The sequence below is a fragment of the Danio rerio genome, chromosome 24, assembly GCF_052040795.2.
Source record: "Danio rerio strain M-AB ecotype USA chromosome 24, GRCz13ab, whole genome shotgun sequence".
In the NCBI taxonomy this organism is placed as follows: Eukaryota; Metazoa; Chordata; class Actinopteri; order Cypriniformes; family Danionidae; genus Danio; species Danio rerio.
In genome coordinates, this window is record NC_141044.1 from 30,700,360 (window position 1) to 30,723,864 (window position 23,505).

General features: G+C 33.9%; 2 protein-coding genes and 1 non-coding gene across 6 annotated transcripts; 1 reads left to right on the forward strand and 2 right to left on the reverse strand.

Moving 5' to 3' along the window:
- The first annotated feature begins 927 nt into the window (after window positions 1–927).
- On the forward strand, window positions 928–23,411 carry LOC141380720 (uncharacterized). 4 transcript variants are annotated; one of them, XR_015525103.1, is made up of 5 exons: window positions 928–1,036; window positions 14,336–14,409; window positions 18,065–18,136; window positions 18,694–18,749; window positions 19,449–23,411. It is a non-coding gene; the product is annotated as an uncharacterized LOC141380720 (transcript). The 4 variants fall into 4 exon arrangements; XR_015525100.1 differs by lacking the exons at window positions 928–1,036; window positions 14,336–14,409; window positions 18,065–18,136 and adding an exon at window positions 10,945–10,991; XR_015525101.1 differs by lacking the exons at window positions 928–1,036; window positions 14,336–14,409 and having other exon boundaries at window positions 17,864–18,136.
- Window positions 2,798–4,963, reverse strand: LOC147831083 (uncharacterized). Its single transcript, XM_087309751.1, has 6 exons — window positions 4,887–4,963; window positions 4,379–4,434; window positions 3,985–4,254; window positions 3,693–3,728; window positions 3,542–3,583; window positions 2,798–3,408 (listed from the first exon to the last, which is right to left on the reverse strand). Exons 1-6 carry the CDS (start codon window positions 4,889–4,891, stop codon window positions 3,227–3,229), a joined length of 591 nt encoding a protein of 196 aa, XP_087165877.1. The 5' UTR covers window positions 4,892–4,963; the 3' UTR covers window positions 2,798–3,226.
- Window positions 10,123–14,311, reverse strand: LOC141380719 (uncharacterized). The gene is made up of 5 exons (XM_087309767.2): window positions 14,229–14,311; window positions 13,324–13,674; window positions 11,251–11,385; window positions 11,111–11,160; window positions 10,123–10,977 (listed from the first exon to the last, which is right to left on the reverse strand). Exons 1-5 carry the CDS (start codon window positions 14,248–14,250, stop codon window positions 10,864–10,866), a joined length of 672 nt encoding a protein of 223 aa, XP_087165893.1. The 5' UTR covers window positions 14,251–14,311; the 3' UTR covers window positions 10,123–10,863.
- Window positions 23,412–23,505: the final 94 nt, after the last annotated feature.

Here is a 23,505-nt window from a genome sequence, read left to right on the forward strand (position 1 = left end):
TGACACACCCTGAAATTGAACTAAAATGTGCTTTTAACATACTATATCTGTATTTTTTAAAAATATATTTAGTTACAACTAGAAATACGCTTGAACCCTAATTTTAAACATTTATAAATATATTTAAGAATAGCTTAACGCATTATAGTACTATATTAAAAGAATATACAAAATGTGAAAGCAGTGTGCTAAAATACATTTTAAGTACAACATACTTTTTTAGTAATTTACTAAAAGTGCTCTATTTTCACACATTAATTTTGTACTAAAAGATAGTATTAAGTATATAATAAGATAAACTTAATACCATCTAAGTGTACTCAACTGTGCTATTGAGACACCCTGAAATTAACCTAAAATGTGCTTTAACATACTATATCTGTATTTTAAAAATATATATATTTAGTTACAACTAGAAATAGACTTGAACGCTAATTTTAAACATTTATAAATATATTTAAGAATAGCTTAAAGTATAATAATAATATATTAAAAAAATATACAAAATGTGAAAAAGGTGTGCTAAAATACAATTTAAGTATATTTTGTAAATAATGTACTAAAAGTGCTCTTTTCACACACTTATTTTGTACTTAATGTACTAAAATATAGTATAAAGTATATGTTAAGATAAACTTTATACCATCTAAGTGTACTCAACTGTGCTATTTTGAGACACCCTGAAATTGAAGTAAAACGTGCTTTTAACATACTATATCTGTATTTTAAAAATATATATATTTAAATATATTTATGACTAATTTAAAGTTGTAACCACGGGGAGTGACACAAACAACTGAAGTAAGATCCAAATGCAGGTTTATACTTAGTCAGGCAAGCAAAGGTCAATACGGGTGCAAACAGGTGTGTGAGGGCAATCCAGAATCATTGTCGAAATAACATGCGAGAGGTCGTAAGGCAGGCAGCAGACTAAGACAGGGAGGCTAACAAGGCTAAGGTCGGTACACAAGATAACAATACTAGGAAACACGTTGTAGTGCTACTTACAGTAAACAAGACTCAGCGAACTGAATGGGTGAGTGTGTGGCTTAAATAGTGTGTGCAATCAGTCTCTGACAATCCTCGGGTGGTGTGAATGTAATCAGTTTAGATGAGGAAGCATGTGTGTCTGGGCGAAGTGCATGTATAAATATGTAGTCCAGAAATGGTGGAATTGTAGTACATGAGTTATTGTGAGAGAGATCCAGCGATCTATGGAGTAGTGATTGCTGGTGATTGTGACAAAAGTATAATAGTAATATATTAAAAGAATATACCAATTGTAAAAAAAAAAAAAAAGTGTGCTAAATACTGTTTTAAAAGTGCTCTATTTTCCCAAACTAATTTTGTATTTAATGAACTAAAAATTAGTTTTAAGAACAGCGAAAGACCAGTTGCGATGAATAAAAACAAAGAGCCAGGAATTAAATAAAATAGAAGGAAATTTAATGAGTTTTCTTGCAGCAAGAAATCAGCTTCAGCACTCTCCATGAGCGCCACAGGTCGACCTTCCTTACATTCAGAATACAGTGATATTTATGCTAACAGAGTCAACAAACCCATGTCATTAGATTATTTAGACATCCTCACGTAATTGGTTAGACAAAAGATAAGTAAGGATAAACAGTCCAGAGCAATATTAGAATATGCAATGTTTCCTTAGATTATCATAATTTTGACTACACTGGATATACACAAACATATCATCCCTTCTGCATGCCCATTCTTGGCTTTCCTGATCATTCCTTGACCTACAACACACACATACTTCAAGACAATAATGTTTTGGTAAGATTACCACACTCAAAATCAATTTAAGTGTTAGTGATAATATTGCATTCACATTAAGTGTACTTAAGTACAACTTTTGGGAAAATGTACTTCTACTACAATACATTACTTATATATTTTTTATATATTAACTTATTTTAAACTTAGGATTAGTATGTAAACAGTGTACCAAAATCAACTAATGTTTAAAGCATTTAAAGCACACTTTTGAAAAACACACTAATAAAACTCTTAAATGTTTTTTTTCTGTAGTGTACTTTATTGTAGTACACTAAAAATTTATTTAAGTATTACTGGTATTTAGTATACTTTCATCAAATGTACTAAAGTCCTACTGAAGTATAAACATACTTTTAATTAGTATATTTATAGTGTCAAACCATCAAACCTTTATTTAACACAAAAAAGTGTACTTAAAATGTATTTGTGGGTATTTAAGTGTATTTTAATTGGATTTAATTATATTTCTTTTTTACCTGGGATCTACAATATTTATAAACATGCTCCCTCCTTACTGCTGATTGGCTGTTAGTGTATTTTTTTTTATCAGAATTAGCATCATCACTCTGTATCCTCTCCACCAATCATGGTGCAACATGGTTGCCTTCTCTTAATCCAGGTGGATGCTGTACACTGGTGGTGGATGCGGAGATTTCCCCCAATATGTAAAGCACTTTGATTATCCACAAAAAGCGCTATGTAAATGTGAGGAATTATTATTATTATTTTAATAGTTATTATTATTCTGTCCAACACTGGTCTAAAGCATTTTTCAATTATTGCTTGGTGGAAATTTAAGGCATGTGTTAAATAGTTACATAATGACAAGTGAGTTAATAATTCTTCTTTCATAAGTATCCTGTGCTGTGGAAAACTGAAAAATTGGTAAAACAATACTTCTTACTACTAACCTAGCCTGATAATTAAAGCAATAGCTAAGAAGTAACAGACAGACCACAATTATTAATCGTAGCATGTAAAACAAACAAGAAAAGAAAAAACAATATTGAGAATTTTAAAAATTATATTTATTAAATACATATTTTGGCATTTATAGACCACAATAGAAGCATTCATAGAATGGATATGTAAAGTATCAATATTACTACATAAGATTTCAAATAAAGGATGAAAACATACCTCCCCTCTATTCATTTTGTTACATAGAACTGAAATATTGTCTAATAATTCTTTCAGTATAGGAAATTGTAGTATGTTAAGAGTTAAACACATCATGCTATTTACATGTCTAATATTAACAGCTGCTGTACAGAAAATGATGCAAGGGCTTGACCTACAATTGCTTAAATTTATGTGTAAATGTATGTGTTTTCTGTGTTGATTTTTGAAGGTGTGATTAACTGACATTATTTTCACTACCCTGGGTTTAACATTTAGTTTCTGATATTCAATTTTTATGTCATTCAATTTACAATCAGACTTTGTTATTCTGTGTATCTGTGTTAAGCTGTTTAAATTCTGGCTTTTCAATTTTACTCCCTGTTCTCTTGATGCCCACACCGACAGCCAGCAATAAGACCACAAGAAATAAACAGACTCCGACAATAACACCCCGTTTCCTGTAAGCTGTAGGCAGACTGGATTCATTTGTTGCATCTATGACAGAAAGAAGGTGAAGCAAATTTAGTAAAGTCTGAGTAAGCAAACAAACAGCTTAAATACTTCTAATTTATTTATTCATATATTTTGTGTGGAGACAAAATATATGCCAAAGAAAGTGAGTGTATACCTTGTCTTGACATTTCATAAGTTGTAGGGCTTGTTGATTGTGCTGTGAGAAGAAAAAAAGTCAAATGAAGCTCTCCTAATTCATAGGTTTTAATCTTAATTAAGAAACTAAATTGAGAGAGAAAACTAAAGAAGAACGTTCTTCAACAAACCTGTGGGTGTTTCTGGTTTAATGCATTGTTTTGAGGCTATGTAAAAAGAAAAGTGATAAATTTACAATAATGTCTTTAAACAAAGACATATGCAAATATATATATGTGTGTGTATATATATATATATATATATATATATATATATATATATATATATATATATATATATGTAAGTATATATATATATATATATATATATATATATATATATATATATATATATATATATATATGTGTGTGTGTGTATATATATATATGTATATATATATATATGTATTGTGAATATATTTACCTTTGACAAACAGTGTAATCTCACATTGTGGTTCTCCATTAATGCACAGAATATATATTCCTTGATCTGACTGAGCACATCCTTCAATGGAAAGGGAGAAATCATCATTCAGCTTCACGGTCCTGTTTGTGAAAGAGCCTCCTTTGTTGCTGTCTCCGTAATAGTTCCAGATCACCCTTTCACCCGAACTCTTCTTCCAAAGTGCGTTTCCTTTGTGCTTGCTGCTTGATTGCAGACAGGACAGCTCAATGCGATCACCCTCGCATTTTACTGTGAGACATTATTGGCAATGGACCTCACATTAATTATTAGGAACCATAAATATAAGCTGATGTAGATTATAAATTGTAGTAATCTTTAAAGAAATAAACATTTTTTTTAAATAAGTGCTTACTCTCATTTGCTGTGCTGATTGGAGTCAGTAGGACGATGACGAAAATGCTTGATATCCTGCAGGTAAAAATGTGGATATTTAAGTGCATGCTAAAGCAGTTAATCTAAAACATTTAAATAACAGGAATATTTGCTTGTTCTGACTTTGCTTACCCACTTTTAAAATATCGAGTAATATTATATTTTTAATATTTAATATACTTAATGTTTAAATATATTGAATTGCATAACATGCTGATTTTTAGAACAACATATAGATCAAAGCATTTACGTGCACTGAATTTCAGTATCCACTAGTGTGGTTTAATTGAGCAAATAATGAATGCAGGATTTAAAAAAGTTATTAAAAAACCAATACAAGAGTTTAAATACCACGTAGAATTAAACGTCCAAATATATTTGATTAATTGACTAAATAATTTATTTTTGCTCAGTTTAAGTGGGTTATTTTATGATGCAAAACGTCGGAGCATCGAACTTCTTTGGAATTCTTGTCAAACAATACTCACTGCATTTCGTTGTCATATGTTCAGATGTCTCCTCCCTGTGTCTGCTTTTGAGTGCTTTCAGGTACGATCAGACTTGTGTTGAGATCTCTGTCGCTGACAGTTTTGTTTACAAATACGAAAGCGTTTTTGCCATTGGTTGCAGTTACCTCTCCCCTCCCCCAAACACGCTCAAACATGCTGGGGAGGTGACAAACTCGGAAATAGTCGAAGTTGGAAACCGAAACCTATTAATATCTTGTTGCTGAGGGGGAATTTTTTACCGTAGTTTAGTGTCTGCTCAGACTTATTGTCGAAATTTTGATTGAAATTATGTATTTTAAAGAGTCTTGTTGTAAAGCATAACTTTAATTCATTTGAAAGGAACATATATTTAGCCTATAAAAATTACAACTGGAGACTAAAAAAAAACATATGTACTTAATGTTAATGTTAATTCTAAGCTGGTATAGAATAATGTATTTTTGTTAATAGCCTATATAGCTACTGCAATAAATAGATAAATAAATAAATAAAGGGAACACTATCAACACAATTTAACTTCAAGTACTCTCTTTATGTTTTGAGCAGTATCTATCCATCTTTCAAGTTAAAGGGCACATAGTTTATCCCTTTTTATAATTTAATATTAAAGGTTCTTCTTATAGTGCCAGTTTAAGTTCAGTTAAAAACACAGTTCAGATTTTTTTATTATAATGTGTTCAAAAGTGTCATGTTGTGGGCGTGTACACAGATCGCTGTTTTAGGGACGTGTTGCTTCACAAGAAAATTAATTTAGGCTTCCCACGCTCTGTTTGCAACAGACAGGCAGACTGAGAGGAGTGAGAGCAGCATTCAGCTGTACATGTACGACTCGGACACAGACCAAGCATATTTGTATATTTTTACAGCCAACTGTGTGTTAGATTAATAACCATGCACATTGAATTAACAGTGTGAGCGACACGGCACACCAGACACTCAGTGGTGCGGCAGAAACATGAAGTGTGCCGAATCGTTGCACCACGCATTTTAGAACTCTAAACACAGGTTTCCATCAGGGCACACAAAATGACACCCCAAGTCAGCGGCTGTCTGCAGTCCCCAGCCGCTGACTTGAAGCGCCGCCACGTGCACCCCGACAGAAACCCACGGCCAGAATTCCAAAATGCATAGCGCTGCATCAGCGTCGTTTAATTCTCTAATTAACCTACAAAACTCAAAGTACACAGGTGGCAAAAAACTCAAACTAATCGAACAAAAATCTAAACTAAAACAAACCGGATAAATCTGTCAAAGCTTAGTTTAGTATCACACAATAACCATCACATTATGTTACTTAAAGCCAATGAAGTTCAACAAGCAAACTCGAATTACCGCAGTAACTGAGATGTACGCCGAGGCAGAGCGCACACCACACACTGGACTGTCAGGGCTTTAAATCCTTGCGGCTCGTCCTGGGATTGGTGGAACCGAGAACGTCATAATAATGATGCATAGAATGATAAACCAATAAGAAAGCTAAGGGTTGAGCAAACGGAGAGGAGGGTAAAAAAAAGACAGAGAAAACATAAATCATAACAACATGTTTGCAAACCTACCTTAAGATACAACCAATAATTACAATTAGAGCGATTAATGTGGAGAATATTGATCTTGTGTTAAGCCCAATGAGCCTTACATCTAAAAATAGAGAAAGGATGTTCCTTTAGTGATATCGTTTTGTCTCGCGCTGAAAATGGCGGACGTGAAACGAAAAACTGAGGATTTGGTGAGGCGTGCCTGTCAATCAATATTAGTTGGCGGGGTGACCGCACTCCTAAGTCAAGTTGCGATCACTCTGAAAACCGTTCCAATTGGTCGATCGTTTTTATGTTGTTAAATTTAAAAAAAAAGCACTGGGTGTGTTTATATCACCCCAATATAATGGTCTATTTACCTTATTCTCCGCGTACGATCGGGCGCAGCCATTTCAGTCTTTTTGGCTCGAGACTTCCGGTCTCATTCATTTCCATTCATTTTTAGATATTAAAAACAGCTTGTTCTGCTGCTTGATGCTGCAAACTGATATTTTCTTATTATATCATTCTACCTTGTCTGTATATTCATGCAAATACTTGTTTGTAGAACAAGTAGTTTGATTGTTTTCTGCTGTTTATTATTCCTAGTCATTTCTCCCATAGGCGGCTGAATCGGAAGTTCTAAAACAATCGCAAAAACAAATAATAATAGATCAGAATAGACTGTACATTTAATTATCAACATTTTAGGATAGGCGAGGCAGTGGCGCAGTAGGTAGTGCTGTTGCCTCACAGCAAGAAGGTTGTTGGGTCGCTGGTTCGAACCTCGGCTCAGTTGGCGTTTCTGTGTGGAGTTTGCATGTTCTCCCTGCCTTTGCGTGGGTTTCCTCCGGGTGCTCCGGTTTCCCCCACAGTCCAAAGACATGTGGTACAGGTAAATAGACCTTTTTCACAGCGGAATTGAACACCGGAAGCGCCCTTCGAAGCAGTGTATCGATATTTCCGGGTTCGCTAGGAGTCGCAGAGACATGACAGCCTTGGGACAGCGGATGACTTTTTCACGGTCAACTTTGCCATAAAGTTGGCAAAGTTGACCGTGGACAGGAAGATGTTGTTCGGTGAATGTGTAAAACTACCTTAATAAAACAGCATTTAAAAGATGATACCGATTTGCAGAGTTTGTGCAGAAAACGTGTCTTACACAGCGTTTGCAACGTCAGGTTGCAGTAAGGTGCACAGCCAACAGCATAAAATCTGCTCATTCAAGCCATTCGTAAACTAGATTAACCTGGCTATTTAACATCCAGCAGGATGAGTTTTATGTCAGTAGTCCCGTCTGTAAACTGTGCTAACCCCCTCCTTCCTTTTTATTCAGAGTCAGATATAGTGAATGGCGAGGTAGCTGTACAGGCGAGTTGCTATCGGTTAATACATTACAGGTTGTTTAATGCTCGTGAGGTTTTCTCAAGTCTGGAAACACGTTAGCTCCTACTCGTGGATAATATTCATTTTTATTATTTATTTAAAGAACAGCAAATAACATTTTACAATATAAAAATGTACATACCTGGGGGTAATTATAAATAAAATACAAATATACAAAATGTAATATAACATATGTAATAATGAAATGCATTGTAGAGTTCACACATTTTAAAGTGGGTCGAGTTTCTTGTTTAGAGAGTTGATACTGGTATTATACAAGCATATTTCAGTCATCAATACCTTAAAATCTGGTTTCATATTAGTAAACTTACATTTATGAATGTACAATTTTGTTAACAACATAGGTTTTGAACACAAAAGAATCGTTATTAATACATTTTCCAACTCACCCTATAAGCTGACTATGTACAATGCCAAAATAAGTGTAAAACTGTCTCCTCATATTCGTTACAAAAATACAATTTACATCAATCCCACTTTTAAATTTTTGCAAACAATGTTTTGCTGGATAAAACCTGTGGATGAGTTTATAGGACATTTCTTTAATTCTATTTCTAACATGATATTTCTGTGGTAACAGCCACACTTTTCTTCAATTCACCCTTTAATAAAGACATATAATAAAATTGAATATAAGGTACAGTAATGATTTCTTTTTGGAAAAGAGTATGAATATCTCTATCATTACTCTTGGTATTTAATAAAACAAAATTTGCTGACATAAGATTTAGTAATATCAAAAGACGATGCATCCGAAGGATGGTCTTATTAATACCTCTAAATAACATGAATGAATAACATGTCTCTGCAGGAATTGAACCAATAACAGTTGAAAACTTGCTGGGTTATTAAGATTTTGTAATAAAGGACTTCATTGTAAGAAAAGTATACTATCTTTATTATATAACTGACTAAACAAATAATTTTGCTGTCAAACCAATTAAAAAAAAGAGATTTGCATTTGTATGAACTGTCTATTATTCCAAAATAACAACAATGTAGGGATAAATCATGCTTATAAATTAATGACCATGATGAGCACTTGTTTGTGGAAGGCAGATAGCTTAACTGGAGTTTTGTCTATATTATAATTACTCATCAAAATAAACCATAGACCACCAGTCTTTAATGAAACATAATAATCTCCGCTTTGAAGTGCATACAGCATAAGAATGTAATTCCGCATATAACTTGAAACGGCATTCAACCCACTTTAATATTGTCATCCATGATTTTCCCTGTCCTTCGTCTTTCAGGAGATCATGGTCAATAAAGTAAGAGTGTCGTTTTTGAGTTGGAGCAGCTGGGAACGCAGCAATCACAGCGATGAGATGACCCTGCCATTCTTTCTTGCTCCGTCGCATTGAAACCGGATGTTGTGGTACACTGCTTCGCTTACCGGAACCAGGAAGTGTGAAAAAGGCCTATTGGGTAGGCTAAGTTGTCCGTAGCGTGTGTGTGGTGGTTTCCCCCACTAGTCCAAAGACAGGTGCTGCGTCCGAAACCGCCTACTACTCAGTAGGTACTGAATTTGAATTTAAATTTAGATCTGACCTCAGTGTATGAATGTGTCTGGATCATGTTTGCCATTGATGGATTGCGGCTGGACGGGCATACGCTGCGTACAACATATGCTAGATAAATTGGTAGTTCATTCTGTAGTGGCGACCCCGGATTAATAAAGGGACTAAGCCGAAAAGAATGAATAATAAATTATTTTGGCTTTATAGCTGACAGCATTAATCTAATCTATTTAATCTTTTCAATTTAATCTTAACGACTCAGGTAAAGCTAAATACTTGGAAAGAGTGAAATGAAATCTCATTTGGGTGCAAAATATTTGTACACCATTAGTAATGATTAATTTGCTCATTTACCTTATTTAAATAATCTACACTTTTTATTTTTGTGATATATATACATTACAGAAATTGTCTATTTTATTCATTTTCCCATCATTTATTTCTCATTTACTGTATATTTTATAAATTAGATGTCAATATATTACATAGCCTATTTTAGACATGTCTAAAATAATGTAAAGAGTTTAATTCTTTATTATTAGTGAATACCTGCTTGCCATCTGTATTTTTATGTAATGGGTTTGATGCTTTTAAGTTTCCTAGAATTACTGAAAATAATGTGCTGTTTAGGTATGTAGGACAGTGCCCTCTAATGGCCATACTACTGTACCAAAAAAAGACTTAATTTGCTACTTGTTTTTTTATTTTTATCCTGCATGACATGCAAATCATTGGTCCACATCACATTTAACAGTAAACATATTCAAAATGTTCTGTACTCTGTAACAGCCAGAAGTTTTATTATTGCAAAAATAAATAAATAAATAAAAATTTCTGCAATATGTTATTTCAAGAACACTCATGAAAAAAAATCATTTTTAAACAAGTATTATTTTCTTCCTTAATGGCATGACACATTGCATTTAAAAGTTGTGGTTGCAAAACAAGTGATAGATTGGTTTGTTCCATATTTGTATAACAGCTAAATAAATTACACTATGAAACTGGTAGTAATTTTCACTTATAACAAATGCAACAAACAATCAATATTCCAAGAGAGAGAGAGAGAGAGAGAGAAAGCGAGAGAGAGAGAGGGTCCAAAATACAAAATGTATAAGGAATCCAAGACATGGACATTTTAGCTGGTTTCTAGAGCTCTCCATGAAACCTGCTCTGCTCTGCCTCTCAAGTCTGGTGCCATTTGTGGTAAGCTACCAAGCAAACCAGTCACACCAGCAAAGCTGTCCATAGCATTTGTTTTACATGCAAATGCAGACATGTACAAGCACATATATCTGCTGATACAAAATTTCTAACAGCAACAAAAATATATAATACTGTATGTAATAAATGTATATTAAATATGTAAATATATAAATGTATAATAATAATTAATAATAGAGAATGTTGTCCCTTGGTTATTTGCTGCTGTATCAGAAATATTAAGAATATGTTATTATCCAGCATTTTTATTATTGTACAAAATAAGAGCAGATATTAAAGCATGTCTTTTCACTTAATACGTGCATATACTGTGTCCTGTGTGGGATGATGACGATGTCCTCTGTTTTTTGGAATTTTGTTTATGTTTACAGACGCATATGTTATTTCATCAGCTTCATTCCCCTGAAACAACACAGGTGTGTACTGTGTTACACAAAAACCTTTGTAAGACTTGTATAACTATACAAATATAAAATGTTCTCAGTATTTCTATTTTCTATTCAAGTAAGTTTAATTCTTTATTATAAGAGAATACCTGCTTGTCCTCTGTGTTTTTATGTAATGGCTTTGATGCTTTTAAGTTTCCTAGGATTACAGAAAATAAAAAGATGTGCTGTTAGTACACTAGAACAATTGTAATTACTTTAGGTATTAAGAACTCTGTTATGCACTCACCTTTTTTTGGTCTTTTTATTCTCCTGCACATGCACACATTTGACATCAGTGACAATAGTAGAAGCACAGATATCACAGGCAGCCATATCATGATACAGAAATGTCTGACTTCTGTTTTTCCCCCCTCATTATTCTCTGCATTTCAAAAGATATAAGAGAAAAATGGAAAGAAATACATAATGTGAATCATAAATAGAACATCTTCAGTTGCAATATGTATGCATACATTTTTTATATTTCCCAAATTATGTTGAACAGAGCAAATAAATTTTCACAGTATGTCTGATAATATTTTTATCTTCTGGAGAAAGTCGTATTTGTTTTATTTTGGCTAGAATAAAAGCAGTTTTACATTTTTTTAAAGAACATTTTAAGGTCAAAATTATTAGCCCCTTTAAGCAATTTTTTCGACAGTCTACAGAACAAACCATCGTTATACAATAACTTGCCTAATTAACCGAATTAAGCTAGTTAAGCCTTTAAATGTCACTTTAGGGTATATAGAAGTGTCTTGAAAAATATGCCAAAGATAAAATAAATTAGTTATTAAAATTAGTTATTAAAATTATTATGCTTAGAAATGTGTTGAATCTTCTCTCCGTAAAACAGAAATTAGGGAAAAAAATAAACAGGGGGACTAATAATTCTGACTTCAACTGTATGTACAGTATAATTGTATATACAAACGTAATCAAATTCTCTATTAGTTTGTATCTAAGTATATTAAATATTTATATATGGCAGCACAGTGGCGCAGTGGGTAGCACAATCACCTTACAGTAAGAAGGTCGCTGGTTCGAGCCCCCACTGGGTCAGTTGGCATTTCTGTGGGTTTGCATGTTCTCCCCGTGCTCGTGTGGGTTTCCTCTGGGTGCTCCAGTTTTCCCCACAGTCCAAATATATGCGGTACATGTTAATTGGGTAAGCTAAAATTGTTTGTAGTGTGTGTGTGAATGAGTGTGTATGGATGTTTCCCAGTGATGAGTTGCAGCTGGTGGGGCATCTGCTGTGTAAAACCTATGCTGGATAAGTTGGCAGTTTATTCCGCTGTGGCAACCCCAGATTAATAAAGCGACTAAGCCAAAAAGAAAATGAATGAATTAAATATTTATATTAAATCCCTTCAAGAATCACAGTCATATCAGTCTCAGTCAAGTCAAGTCACTTATTTATATAGCACTTTATTCAATACAGATTGTTAAATAATAATAATTGATAATGCCATTTTCAAATACAGGACATATTGGATTCAATAGGAGACAATATTTTCAATAATCCGTAATATTCACTCCTTTTGGTGTTGGTTTAGCAATTAAGTCCCAGTTGTTAGTGTGAAAATTGAAAATCAGTAATTACTATTAAATTATTATTTATGTTGTTTGTATTTTCATATATATATTAAAAAGAAAGCTTATACTATTATTACTGCTATTATGTGTTCATTGTATACTTGTTACATTATGGAGTGTTTAAGACATCATATCTTAGTTGCTGTGCATCAAGTAACAGTTTTTGCTTAGTTATATAATGTTTAATAATTATAACAATTAAATAATTGTACAATGAGATTTGTTCCTGTCTGGGAGCAAAAAATGCAGGAATCAAAAAGGAATGTAAGGATATAGATGATTTTATCCATAGTCCATAGATGATTTTAGTCCATATCATTCTTTTTACCATATCTATCATTTCTTTTCGGCTTAGTTCCTTTATTTATCAGTTGTCGCCACAGTGGACTGAACCGCCAACTTATTTAGCACGTTTTACACAGCGGATGCCCTTCCAGCTGCAACCCATCATTGGGAAACAACCATACTTACTCATTTACACACATACACTACAGCCAATTTAGCTTATTCACTTCACCGGAACCACTTGTCTTTGGACTGTGGTGGAAACCGGAAAACCCGAAGAAAACCCAGGGAGAACATGCAAACTCCACACAGAAATGCCAACTGACCCAGCCGAGGCTCGAACCAGCTGCCTTCTTGCTGTGAGTTAACAGTGCTATCCACTGTGCCACTGCGCTGCCTCCGTGCCAAAATATGCTGTGGAATTATCAGAAATGCTTACCTTTGGAGTCTAGTTTTGTGCAGGTCCACTCAATTTTATAGTCCAAGCAGCAGAAGAGCAGGAGATCATCTTCAGTGATGTTGAGCAGATGCAGAGAGTGAGTGTTTGTGGATGAATTGACAGATCTGATACGTCCTGAGTAATTTGGGTGTATATAAGAGGGTCCTAATTTAAACTCTGGTCCATAATTATTGTCAACCCTCATAATTCTGACAAATGTTTGGTTTCCATCGGTAATAATCCAGTTAATCTCTCTATCATCTTTAATGCTGCAGGGGAGTGTTATGTTTCCTCCAGGGTGAACTCTCACTGATGAGCCTTCATTTAGAAATATTAAAACAACACTGAAACCTAAGGATTAAACAACAGCAATTATTACAAAATAAACTGACTTTCTTTACCTGTTTATTTGTTGTCTAATTGCTGCAACAGATAAAAAAAGCATTATTCTTACAGTTATTAAAGTTTTAAATGGTAACAAAAAATACAGTATGTATTACCTGCTGCAGTTTTTAAAAAGTATTTTATTCTTATAGTCTTGTTATCTAAATGAGCAGTATTAAAAAAAATCAATTGAATTTTGAAGTGTTTTCAATCCAATGTATGTGTAAAATGATACAGAAGAGCTGAAATCCACTAATACTGATATTTGACCAATTTATGCATTTTTCTATACTTGGGTAATATTGGGTTTACCAGTAAAGTGGGGAAAACTCCAAAGCTTATTTAAAGAAGAGTTCCAATCTCAGCCTCTTTTTCTACCAGCACATTTGCAAACGCAACCACAACAGCTAATTTTTTTTTATTTGTTGATAATTTTACAGAACAGCAGATGTTGCTGATATATGCTCTTGATTGTTCATATATGCAAGCAAAAGAAGACATATTGCCTTTAATATACTCACTCATCAACCCTGTCAACATCATTTTCTCTGAACTTCTCTCTTGGTAGTTGTTAGCAGAATGAAAGCCGCTTGTGACTTTTTCCTGTTGTATTTTTTTTACGTCATAGATAATCTTCGCTCACCAATAGGAAATGACCGTGAAGAAACAGACGCATGTGCAGAGATGTGATTTAATGTTCAGGTAATCGCTTTTTTATTAGAGTCCTACTGACCAGTGCAGTTGTTTGTGTAAATTGTTGACAAAGAAGTTCATCATATGAAGAATAGTTTTGTCATTTTTATGCAGTTTTAGTGCATGATGTATTTTGTCTTTTGGTGAATAGTAAGTTATCAATCAATCAATCAATCAATCAATCAATCCATCAGTCAGTCATCAATGAACAGAAGAAGGAAAAGTCTGAAACAATATGAAGTAAATGATTGAAGTTGATATTTTTTTGAGTGGTTTGACTTATTTGTTGAGTACTTTGGGAAAACAACACATTCATGAACTACAAAATCAACTCATACAACATGATCAGATAATATAATTTAAACAAAGCATTAGTTGCATGATTCTTATTGTGAAAAAAAAAATAAAGTCATAGATGACTTCTAATGTGTTTAGTACACTTTTTTTTTTTTTTTTTTTGCAAAAACAACCTGAGTTTATAAACCTCAGTTTCTATTCAAATTCACAATGTTTTTGAAATGTTAACTTTACCTTGCAGGGTAAATAATACCCTATTGTGAACTGTTAATGAGCATGACTGAAGTGCAGTTTGAGTTTAAAGCAAAAATGGATCTCTTCTTAAGTGGTTGTGGTGGTAAATCTCTAAGGACAAACATAAAAGATTGTCAGAAAACCGTAAGCTAAATTTTGATACATTAAATATTTCAGTTAAAAAGTTGATTTAAATGAATTAGTCACAGTGCAAGGCTATGGCAGCTTCGAAGATTTTATAGATTTTATAGAAGGATTTTTTTTTTCATTTTTTTTTTTACAGAATAATGAATTATTACTGAATTATAAGAGACTCAAAATACTAAATATTAAAATAGCATCTTAGACACACTGCATTCTTTTCTTTATTTTTATTTATTTATTTTTGTGTTGATTTAATTGATCCTAAAGTGCATACATAGCACAGGTGGAAATGTGGTCTAGCTCTTGTGAAATGTGAGTTCCTGTATCAGGAAATACATTTGTCTTTAACCCCTATGACTAGACTTCCGGAGAAAGTGTTTAAATTAAGTTTTAAGTGTTAAAAGGGTAAACATCCTGCAGGTGCAAATTTAGTTGTAAATTAAATTGTAATTTTTTTTTGTGAATTTAAAAGATTCAAATATGTAAAACAAATCTATATTATGTAATTTCTTTTGATTAAATATTTAAATATATCTTATTGATTATTCAATAAACAATGTTATTGGCTGTTACACTGTATGTTTCTTCTTTTGTTCTTGTGTACACCCTGTATGAAAATTTGTATAATTTCCAAAAGGTTAAACATACTGTAGGTCCACTGAAGACAAAAAATTTGAGTGGCTCAGTGGTTAGCTCTGTCGCCTCAGCAAGAAGGTCACTGGTTCGAATTCAGGGTCAGTTAGCATTTCTGTGTGGAGTTTGCATGTTCTCCCCTTGTTGGTGTGGGTTTCCTCCGGGTGTTCTGGTTTCCTCCACAGTCCAAAGACATGGGGTACAGGTAAATTGAATAAACTAAGTGAAGTTTATTCATAAACTAATTTCGAGAGGATCATATGATTATGATTGAACATGGCTGGTTTTGCATTAGCTAGGCATGATCCACCAATCAGGCCATTCCTAACCCACTACAAAGAGCCAGGGTTTTTCACTACAGTCATCTTCGATTTGAAGAATCCCCCCTTCCACCCCTACCTCTTCCCCTTTCCCTCCATTGGGTGGCACAGTGGCCCAGTGGTTAGCACTGTTGCCTCACAGCTAGAACGTCACTGGTTCTAGTCTTTTAACAGGCCTGTGGTCGTTTCTGTTTGTAGTTTGCATGTTCTTCTCATGCTCGTGTATGTTTTCCTCGGGTCCTCCGGTTTCCTCCCACATTCCAAAAATATCCACAACAAGTGAATTGATCCATCTAAATTTTGCACTACAGTCAATCTCTCACCCTGCAGCATAGCTTTTCATATCATTCAATTTTTAGTCATCAGTTCTTATCATCAGGTAGATTTCGACAAGCTCAGGGCTCTCTCCCGGGACAGCATGCCAAACTTGCTTATAATCAATCATCAGCTAAGTGTGAACACTTGAAGTTGACCGTAGTGTATGTACATGAATGCAAGAGTACCCAGTACTGGGTTGCAGATGATGGGCATCCACTGTGTAAAACATATGCTGGATAATTTGGCGGTTCATTTCGCTGAGAAGATCCCTGATAAATAAAGGAACCAAGCCAAAGGAAAATGAATGAATAATCAATTTTTTTTTTCACTGACATAGATAAAGTCCAATTCAAATTGTCATAAAAGTTAGAGATTTTTAATGACTGTTTCCTGATGTTGTTAAAAAAAAAAAAAATCTTTTATTTTTCATACACTAAAGGGCTGAACCGATATTCTTTAAAGCAAACTAGTTTATTATTAGTATTATTGTTACTTTATTGGATAAATCAATGATCCAAAATTAAAAATCCACATTAACATTTTGATTTGATTTTAACAAAATCACTGCTAAAATCAGCATGAAATGGAAGTTAAATTGTCCTTTTTTTCTGCTGTTGTGACGCACATCCACTTGAAACGATTTTTGAAATAAAAAACAAACAAACAAACATGTAGGGCAGTGTTTGATATTGCCCTTTGGAAAAATTTGCCCTTACGCAAATTCAGATATGAGCTGCACCAATGACAAGGGTTTGTATTACAATCATGACTAATAAACCACTGTGCTTTTTATGTTTTTACTTTTAAACCACAACACTTAGGATTTTACAAAGCTTATTCAGATAAATGGGTTTTCAACTACATCTGGAAGTGGTTTAATTGTGTTGTACGATTGTGATCAAACTTAAAAAAAAGCATCGGGTGTAAACAAGACTACTTTAAGAGAAAAAAAAGTTTCTCAGGGCTGGAAATAACAAGAACTAGTTTAAATTACAATTTCTTCTTAATTTAGTTAAGAAAATTTGTGTGTTATTCATAACTCATTTAACAGCCTAAATTTGTTTGCATGTTTTATGGAGAATTTCTATACTTAAATTACTTTTCTGTTTTTATATTATATCTCTTAACCCTGACTGAAAATTTAGCTAAATCTAACAAAAGCACCCATTTTGAAACATACGGTATATTATATGCTGTAAAAGCATTGATTGCTGTGGTATATATATAATAGACACCAACATATCTCGAAAAAGAAGAAAAGAAAGAAAAATGACTGAATGATGCATTGTGAGACTTCTTTCAGATTGTTTGTTAATTATACTAGTCAATGATAGTCTAACAAGTATAGGGCACATATCAATGTTGTTTAAGGGCCCTAAAAGCCAAGACTGTCAATCTGAGTTCTTTGAAAAGAAGTGCAATATAGACAAGACATTTGTGATGAAAGACACACTTGAAGACCCGCATTAGCAGTGATGATAATACCATCATTGTGTGTCTTTTACTATAAAACACAGAGAGACAGATTGAGAAAATGAAAACCTGGATCATTACTGATGGAAACCAAACATTTATCAGAATTATGAAACTTGAATATACTGATGGGGAACAATCTAGACCAGAACCCACTAATATTCACCCAAGTTACTTTGGACGTATCAGATCTGTCAGTTCATCCGCAAACACTCACTCTCTGCTTCTGCTCAACATCACTGAAGATGATCTTCTGCTCTTCTGCTGCACTGAATGCAGACTTGAACAAACTCACTGTACAAAACTAGACTCTGCAGGTATGGGTTTTTCATATTACTATATTAAACACATTTCAAGTTTTACCCCCTTAGTTTTTGACTTAAGAAGAGACAAAAAATGTCCATAAACATTTTGGCTTTTTTCACACTCACAAAACCTGACACTGGGGCAGTGCCTTTTGAAAAGAATGTCTTTAGTACCATAAAGGTGCACATAATTAAAGGTACAATATAACTTTGTAGGTATCAATATATACCTTTAAGGTACAAATGTGATCCTGTTAGATACAAAACTGTACCTTTTGGAAAAGACCACCCCTGTGACAATTTTTCTTATACCTTAATTCCTTAAGAGTGGATTAATGAAGTAGACGTAAGTGCTAAAGATGCAGATTGTGTCACTCCTGAAGCAGTGCTCATCAGTGTGTGGCTGCCTGTTGTCGGTGTGCTTCTGCTGCTGTTACTGCTGTCCACTGTCTGTGTGTGTTGGAGAGCAGCAAAAATGCAGAAATGTGAATTTTACTTAATCATGATTATATTCCCATGAGAATTTCTTGTATATTTTTGTTTTTTTATAACTGTGTTCTTATTTAAAGGTTGTGGAATAACTTGTGGTCCTTGTCATGAGGAATGGACACTTGACAGTGTTAGGGTCAGAATCTCTCATATTAGTCTGTTTATTAGTAATTTGGGTAACACTTTACAATAACAGTAAATGAATAATAATGTACTAATATGTAAACTAAAAATTACTTTATTATAAATTAATGATGAGTTAAGGAACTACCTTAATTACTTTTTAGTATACAATGTTAATTAATGTATTAATTAACATTTAAGCTTAAGCTAAATGTAACCAACATGGACAGATAACCTGTAAATGTATAATTGTGTTTTGACTCTACTTGGAGGGGCACATCACCATAAACTCATTATTAACTAATTATAAACTCCTGTGTTGAACCTGTTCATGTTGATGTTGACAGAACACTTTTCTATTGTTATTCACTGTAACCAAGCTAGACGGACTTGCATAAGGAGTTCATGAGTAGTTAAGAATGGGTTAATGATGATGTGCCCCTCCAAGTAAAGTCATGGTATAATTATACATTAACATGTCCATGAATCCATGCTGGTTAAATAAAGCATAAACTATGAACATACAAGAACTCGTGACTCATATTGTAGTCAAAGTTAGTTCATGATTAGCTTATGCATCAACTCATCATTAGTTAATAATAGGGTAATGTTTAGTTCACTTATTAATACATCACTTTTTATGTACTGTTATTGCAGAGTGTTACTGTAATTTGCTTTAACTTCACTTTTGTTCTTTTTTCATCCTGTCTAGGGCGTAAAGAGCCTTAATGATTGGACACTGGCTGAAGTTCTGTATGCACCTACACAGAGAAATAATTCCTCATAAATTGTTTAATGTCCTTTATTGCACTTAACTTCCCCCTTTGTCTTTAATACAGTTGAAAAGCTTTAGTGTCGCTGTAGAAACAATAATTATATATTTTAAACATGTTTATGACCCCCTCTTTAGATGCATTGAACTGTGTAATGATCACTTGACTGTTTTTTTGTTTGTGTCTGCTTTATGTATTGCATTTTTGACAAATTAAAACAACTTGTCATAATGAATAATGTCAACATAGTTTTAGATCACTGTATTAAACACTGCTTTGTTGTAATTTAGCATCAAAAAGCTCCTTGCAGTTTGACAAACATTTAGCCTGTTTTTTTATTTGTGCTTGTTGGCAAAATGTATCGTAAGTCTTGTGCCAGTTGTTAAAAAAGTAAGGCTGTCACTCACATTGAATAGAAAATCTCTAATTACTACAATGCTTTCAAATAAAGTCCCTATAAAACAGAACAAAAATGAAGAATAAGAATCTTGACTTCTGCAGGCATTTGCTTGACAGTGATGTCTAAAATTAGGAGTCTTAATTGTTTTCATCTTAAAACTAATCTTGGTTAAGGATTGTTAACCACATCTTCTTTGGAAATTCATGCTGGTCATTTATAACCACACTGCGCTTCACAGGACTGAGCTACTAATGGAGCAAATATGTTGTGGTGTATGTGCTAAAGACCACAGTCTTTAAGCCTGATCGAACCAGTGGATGGAAAATGGTCAAAACCACTGAGAATGCAAATTGAGGTTTATTTTTCTTCTGTAAACATGAATGCATCAATGTTTAGAGGCTGGTTAGCATTATTGTGGACTACAATTACTGATGCACGTGGATACAATCTGACATAGAAGAATTCGAATTAAATAACAATATAATTCCTGGAAAGAAACACATCTGCCGCTACACACATTGTAGTAGAATAAGAATGCTAACAGATGCTAACAGATACTGTAGCTCAGTCACAGCATCTATAGGTCTGTTTGGTTCAGCCCTTTTCTGACATCTAGTGGCAGGGCTGCTATTTACGTTTACTTATTATAATTCTGAATCGGCTGTTAAACATGAACAATGCAACATAGACAAAACGTTTCATGAGAGTAAATATTTTAGACATAAAATACTTATTGCCCATAGTCACCACTTAAACATAGACAAAACTTGGAGAAAAAGAGACTGTGACTTAGTTTGGTGATATGTACAGTTTATATGTTGTTCATCCATTGCAGACAGTATCTTATAACACAAAGACCAATAACCACCGCGAACAAACTTGTCATGAAAATTCTTCCTGTCCACATTTTCACAAAACTTTTCAAATCGTTTATCAGAGTAAATATATTGCAAGGGTTTTACGTTTTTGCTCTAAAGGTGCAATATGTAAGTTTGAAACCCAGTTTTTGAACTAGGTATTGCATTCCAGGATCAATACAAACCCAAGTTCAGGTTGAGGCAAAGAGGTTTAATATGTATTAGATTAGACACCTTACCATTTTGTTGAGTAAGTTCACTATTCTGTGCTCCTGAATGGCTGTATTTAATTTCTGTTGTGTTTCGTCTGGTGCAAACAAGCTTATCCCTGGAAATCTCACCACATAACGTGCTGTTAGGACACACAGTTACAATGTAACCTGCTAATTTTAACACCAGTAATGTTCATATTATTTGCTAATTAATAACCTCATGTAAAACTTTAAATCTGCATCTTGTTTCGAAGTTTGCTACTGTCCACTGAAGGTCCCATTTTAGTCCCCAACACATGCTTTGAGAGTTTTTCTGATTGAATGAATGAATGAAATACGCTGTTTTACAGTTTTGTTCAAGGCGACCCAGGCTGCTGAAATATAACTGGCTAAAGTGGCATATTGGGCGTGTTAAAAGAACCAAAACAAAGACAGACGTTCTGGCACATAACACATTTTCTGAGAAGAATATCTTCAGCATAAACAAGAATGTTTTTTAGCAGGTTTTTTAATATTAGCAAACATATTATGGTATTTTTATGCTTTAGAAGAGTTAAAAGCTTACAATACAGCACCTTCAAAGAGATCACAGCAAGTGTTTCCAGTGTTGTTTTGAGTTGTTTTTAAGGTGTTAAATTTTTTGAGTTAAAAAGTGTTACTTGAGTTGATTTACATGGCATAAACACCTGCAGTGTAACTCTGTGGTCAGAGTATGTGTTATTACAGCGAGTTGATATAATTGACACTAGATAATTGCTAGTTTCATTTCCGGTCGCTTCACTTTACTTCCTTTTTGATTAATGGCGGACAGCACATGGAGAGCAGTTTTCAAACAGGTATACAATTTATTTAATCACAAATATTCAATACAATTCTACACTTGCTTCATGTTTAACTAGCTATTGTACATTTTCTAACTGGGTTTTCAAGTTCTAATTTTAACCACTTGTCAATTTTTACACGACAGACAATCACGGGAGCCACGAGACAAGTTGGTTAGCTGGAAAATAAAGGTAAAGACAAACATTTAACAGTTTGAACCAGTTTTTGTATTTGATTCGGAGTTTTGCGTTGTTAGAAATTTGCGGTTATACGTAATTTAACCTGATAACTGTCATCGTGTTTCCCTTTGTTGTGGCTAGCCTGTGCGCTAGAAATGAACGCAAAATGGCCAGATAAATGAGCATTTAACGTTAGCACCGCTAATCTTACATTCTCCAAACCTATGTAGTTTTGAATTTAAAAAAAATAGCTGTAAAGCGGCATCTGTGAAGGCTTAGTTAAACTTCATAGCTTCGGTGTAACAAGTTAATGAACTAAATTATTCATGTCCAGTGATTTGCGGCGCGAGCCGCATGGAGTCGCGGACAGCATGCACTCGCATTCTTTTGTGCTTTTACATGAAACAGCGAATAGACGTTTCAAGTGAACAGATCTGATTTTCATATTCCATTTAAAACAGATGTAAAAATAGACTCGCTGTAAAAACAGATGTTATTGTTAGCAAGAGGGGTTAGCCGTATCACAAATGAATCTTTTTAACCGGCTCATATTAGTGAACTGATCGAATCAGTTCAATTAATCGAACTGAATCATTTAAAACGGCTCGCTTATTCAGTAACAAAACTTATCCACAAATGGCTCTCTTTATAACCTGTCTGAGACTCTGTCTGATTTAAAGTAAAATTGTATTTCGATTTGTACGCAAAAATACAGTCGCTGTAAAAGAGTTAGTCTCGTTTGTTTGCAAGATGGGATAGCCGATGCATAAATGAGTCTTTTCAACCGATCGATTCAGTTCACTTAACCGAACTGAATCATTTGAACGGCTCGCTTTTTCAAGTAAACACAAATCCACAAATTGCTTAAGTTACTTTATAACCTGTCTGACATGCCGTCTGGTTGGAGGTAAAAGCGTATTTCGGTTTATTCAGTCACTGTAACAATACACTGACAGAACTGTTGTGTAAAGGACTGATAATGATGAGCACGAGTCGAATAGTGATATCTTCGCCATAAGAGGAAGCTAATGTAGCGCCCTCACCGCCTGATGAGGGACAGTAATGTTAATAAAAACACAGGAAACACGGAGCTGCTGCTGCTTCACGTCAGAGTCTGTGTATTGTTTTTTTAAAATGAATGCACTTAAGGGGGACAAGGTGACAGGCTGAACGCATGCGTTTTCACCGAGCAGCCTAGCGAAACTTCTAGTTTATCTTTAGAATTCAAAAAATTCTCATCTTCACCTACCTAAAAGAACAATTAAACACCATAGGGGTGTTTTACATCGTCAAAATGCCGAAATCTTCACAGCAAACTACCCACCCAAAGATATACATCACTTCAGTAAAGGACGTGGCCTCAGATCCAGAAATGGAGGTACAAACGGCTAAAACGGTGATGCATCCCATTTCACCCCGACCAAAGACAACAATGTCTTTGGTCGGGGTGTCTTTGTTACTGTCTGTTACTGAGTCTGTGTATTGTTTGAGCAGCAAGCCCCTCCCCCTCATTAGGTATGAAGTAG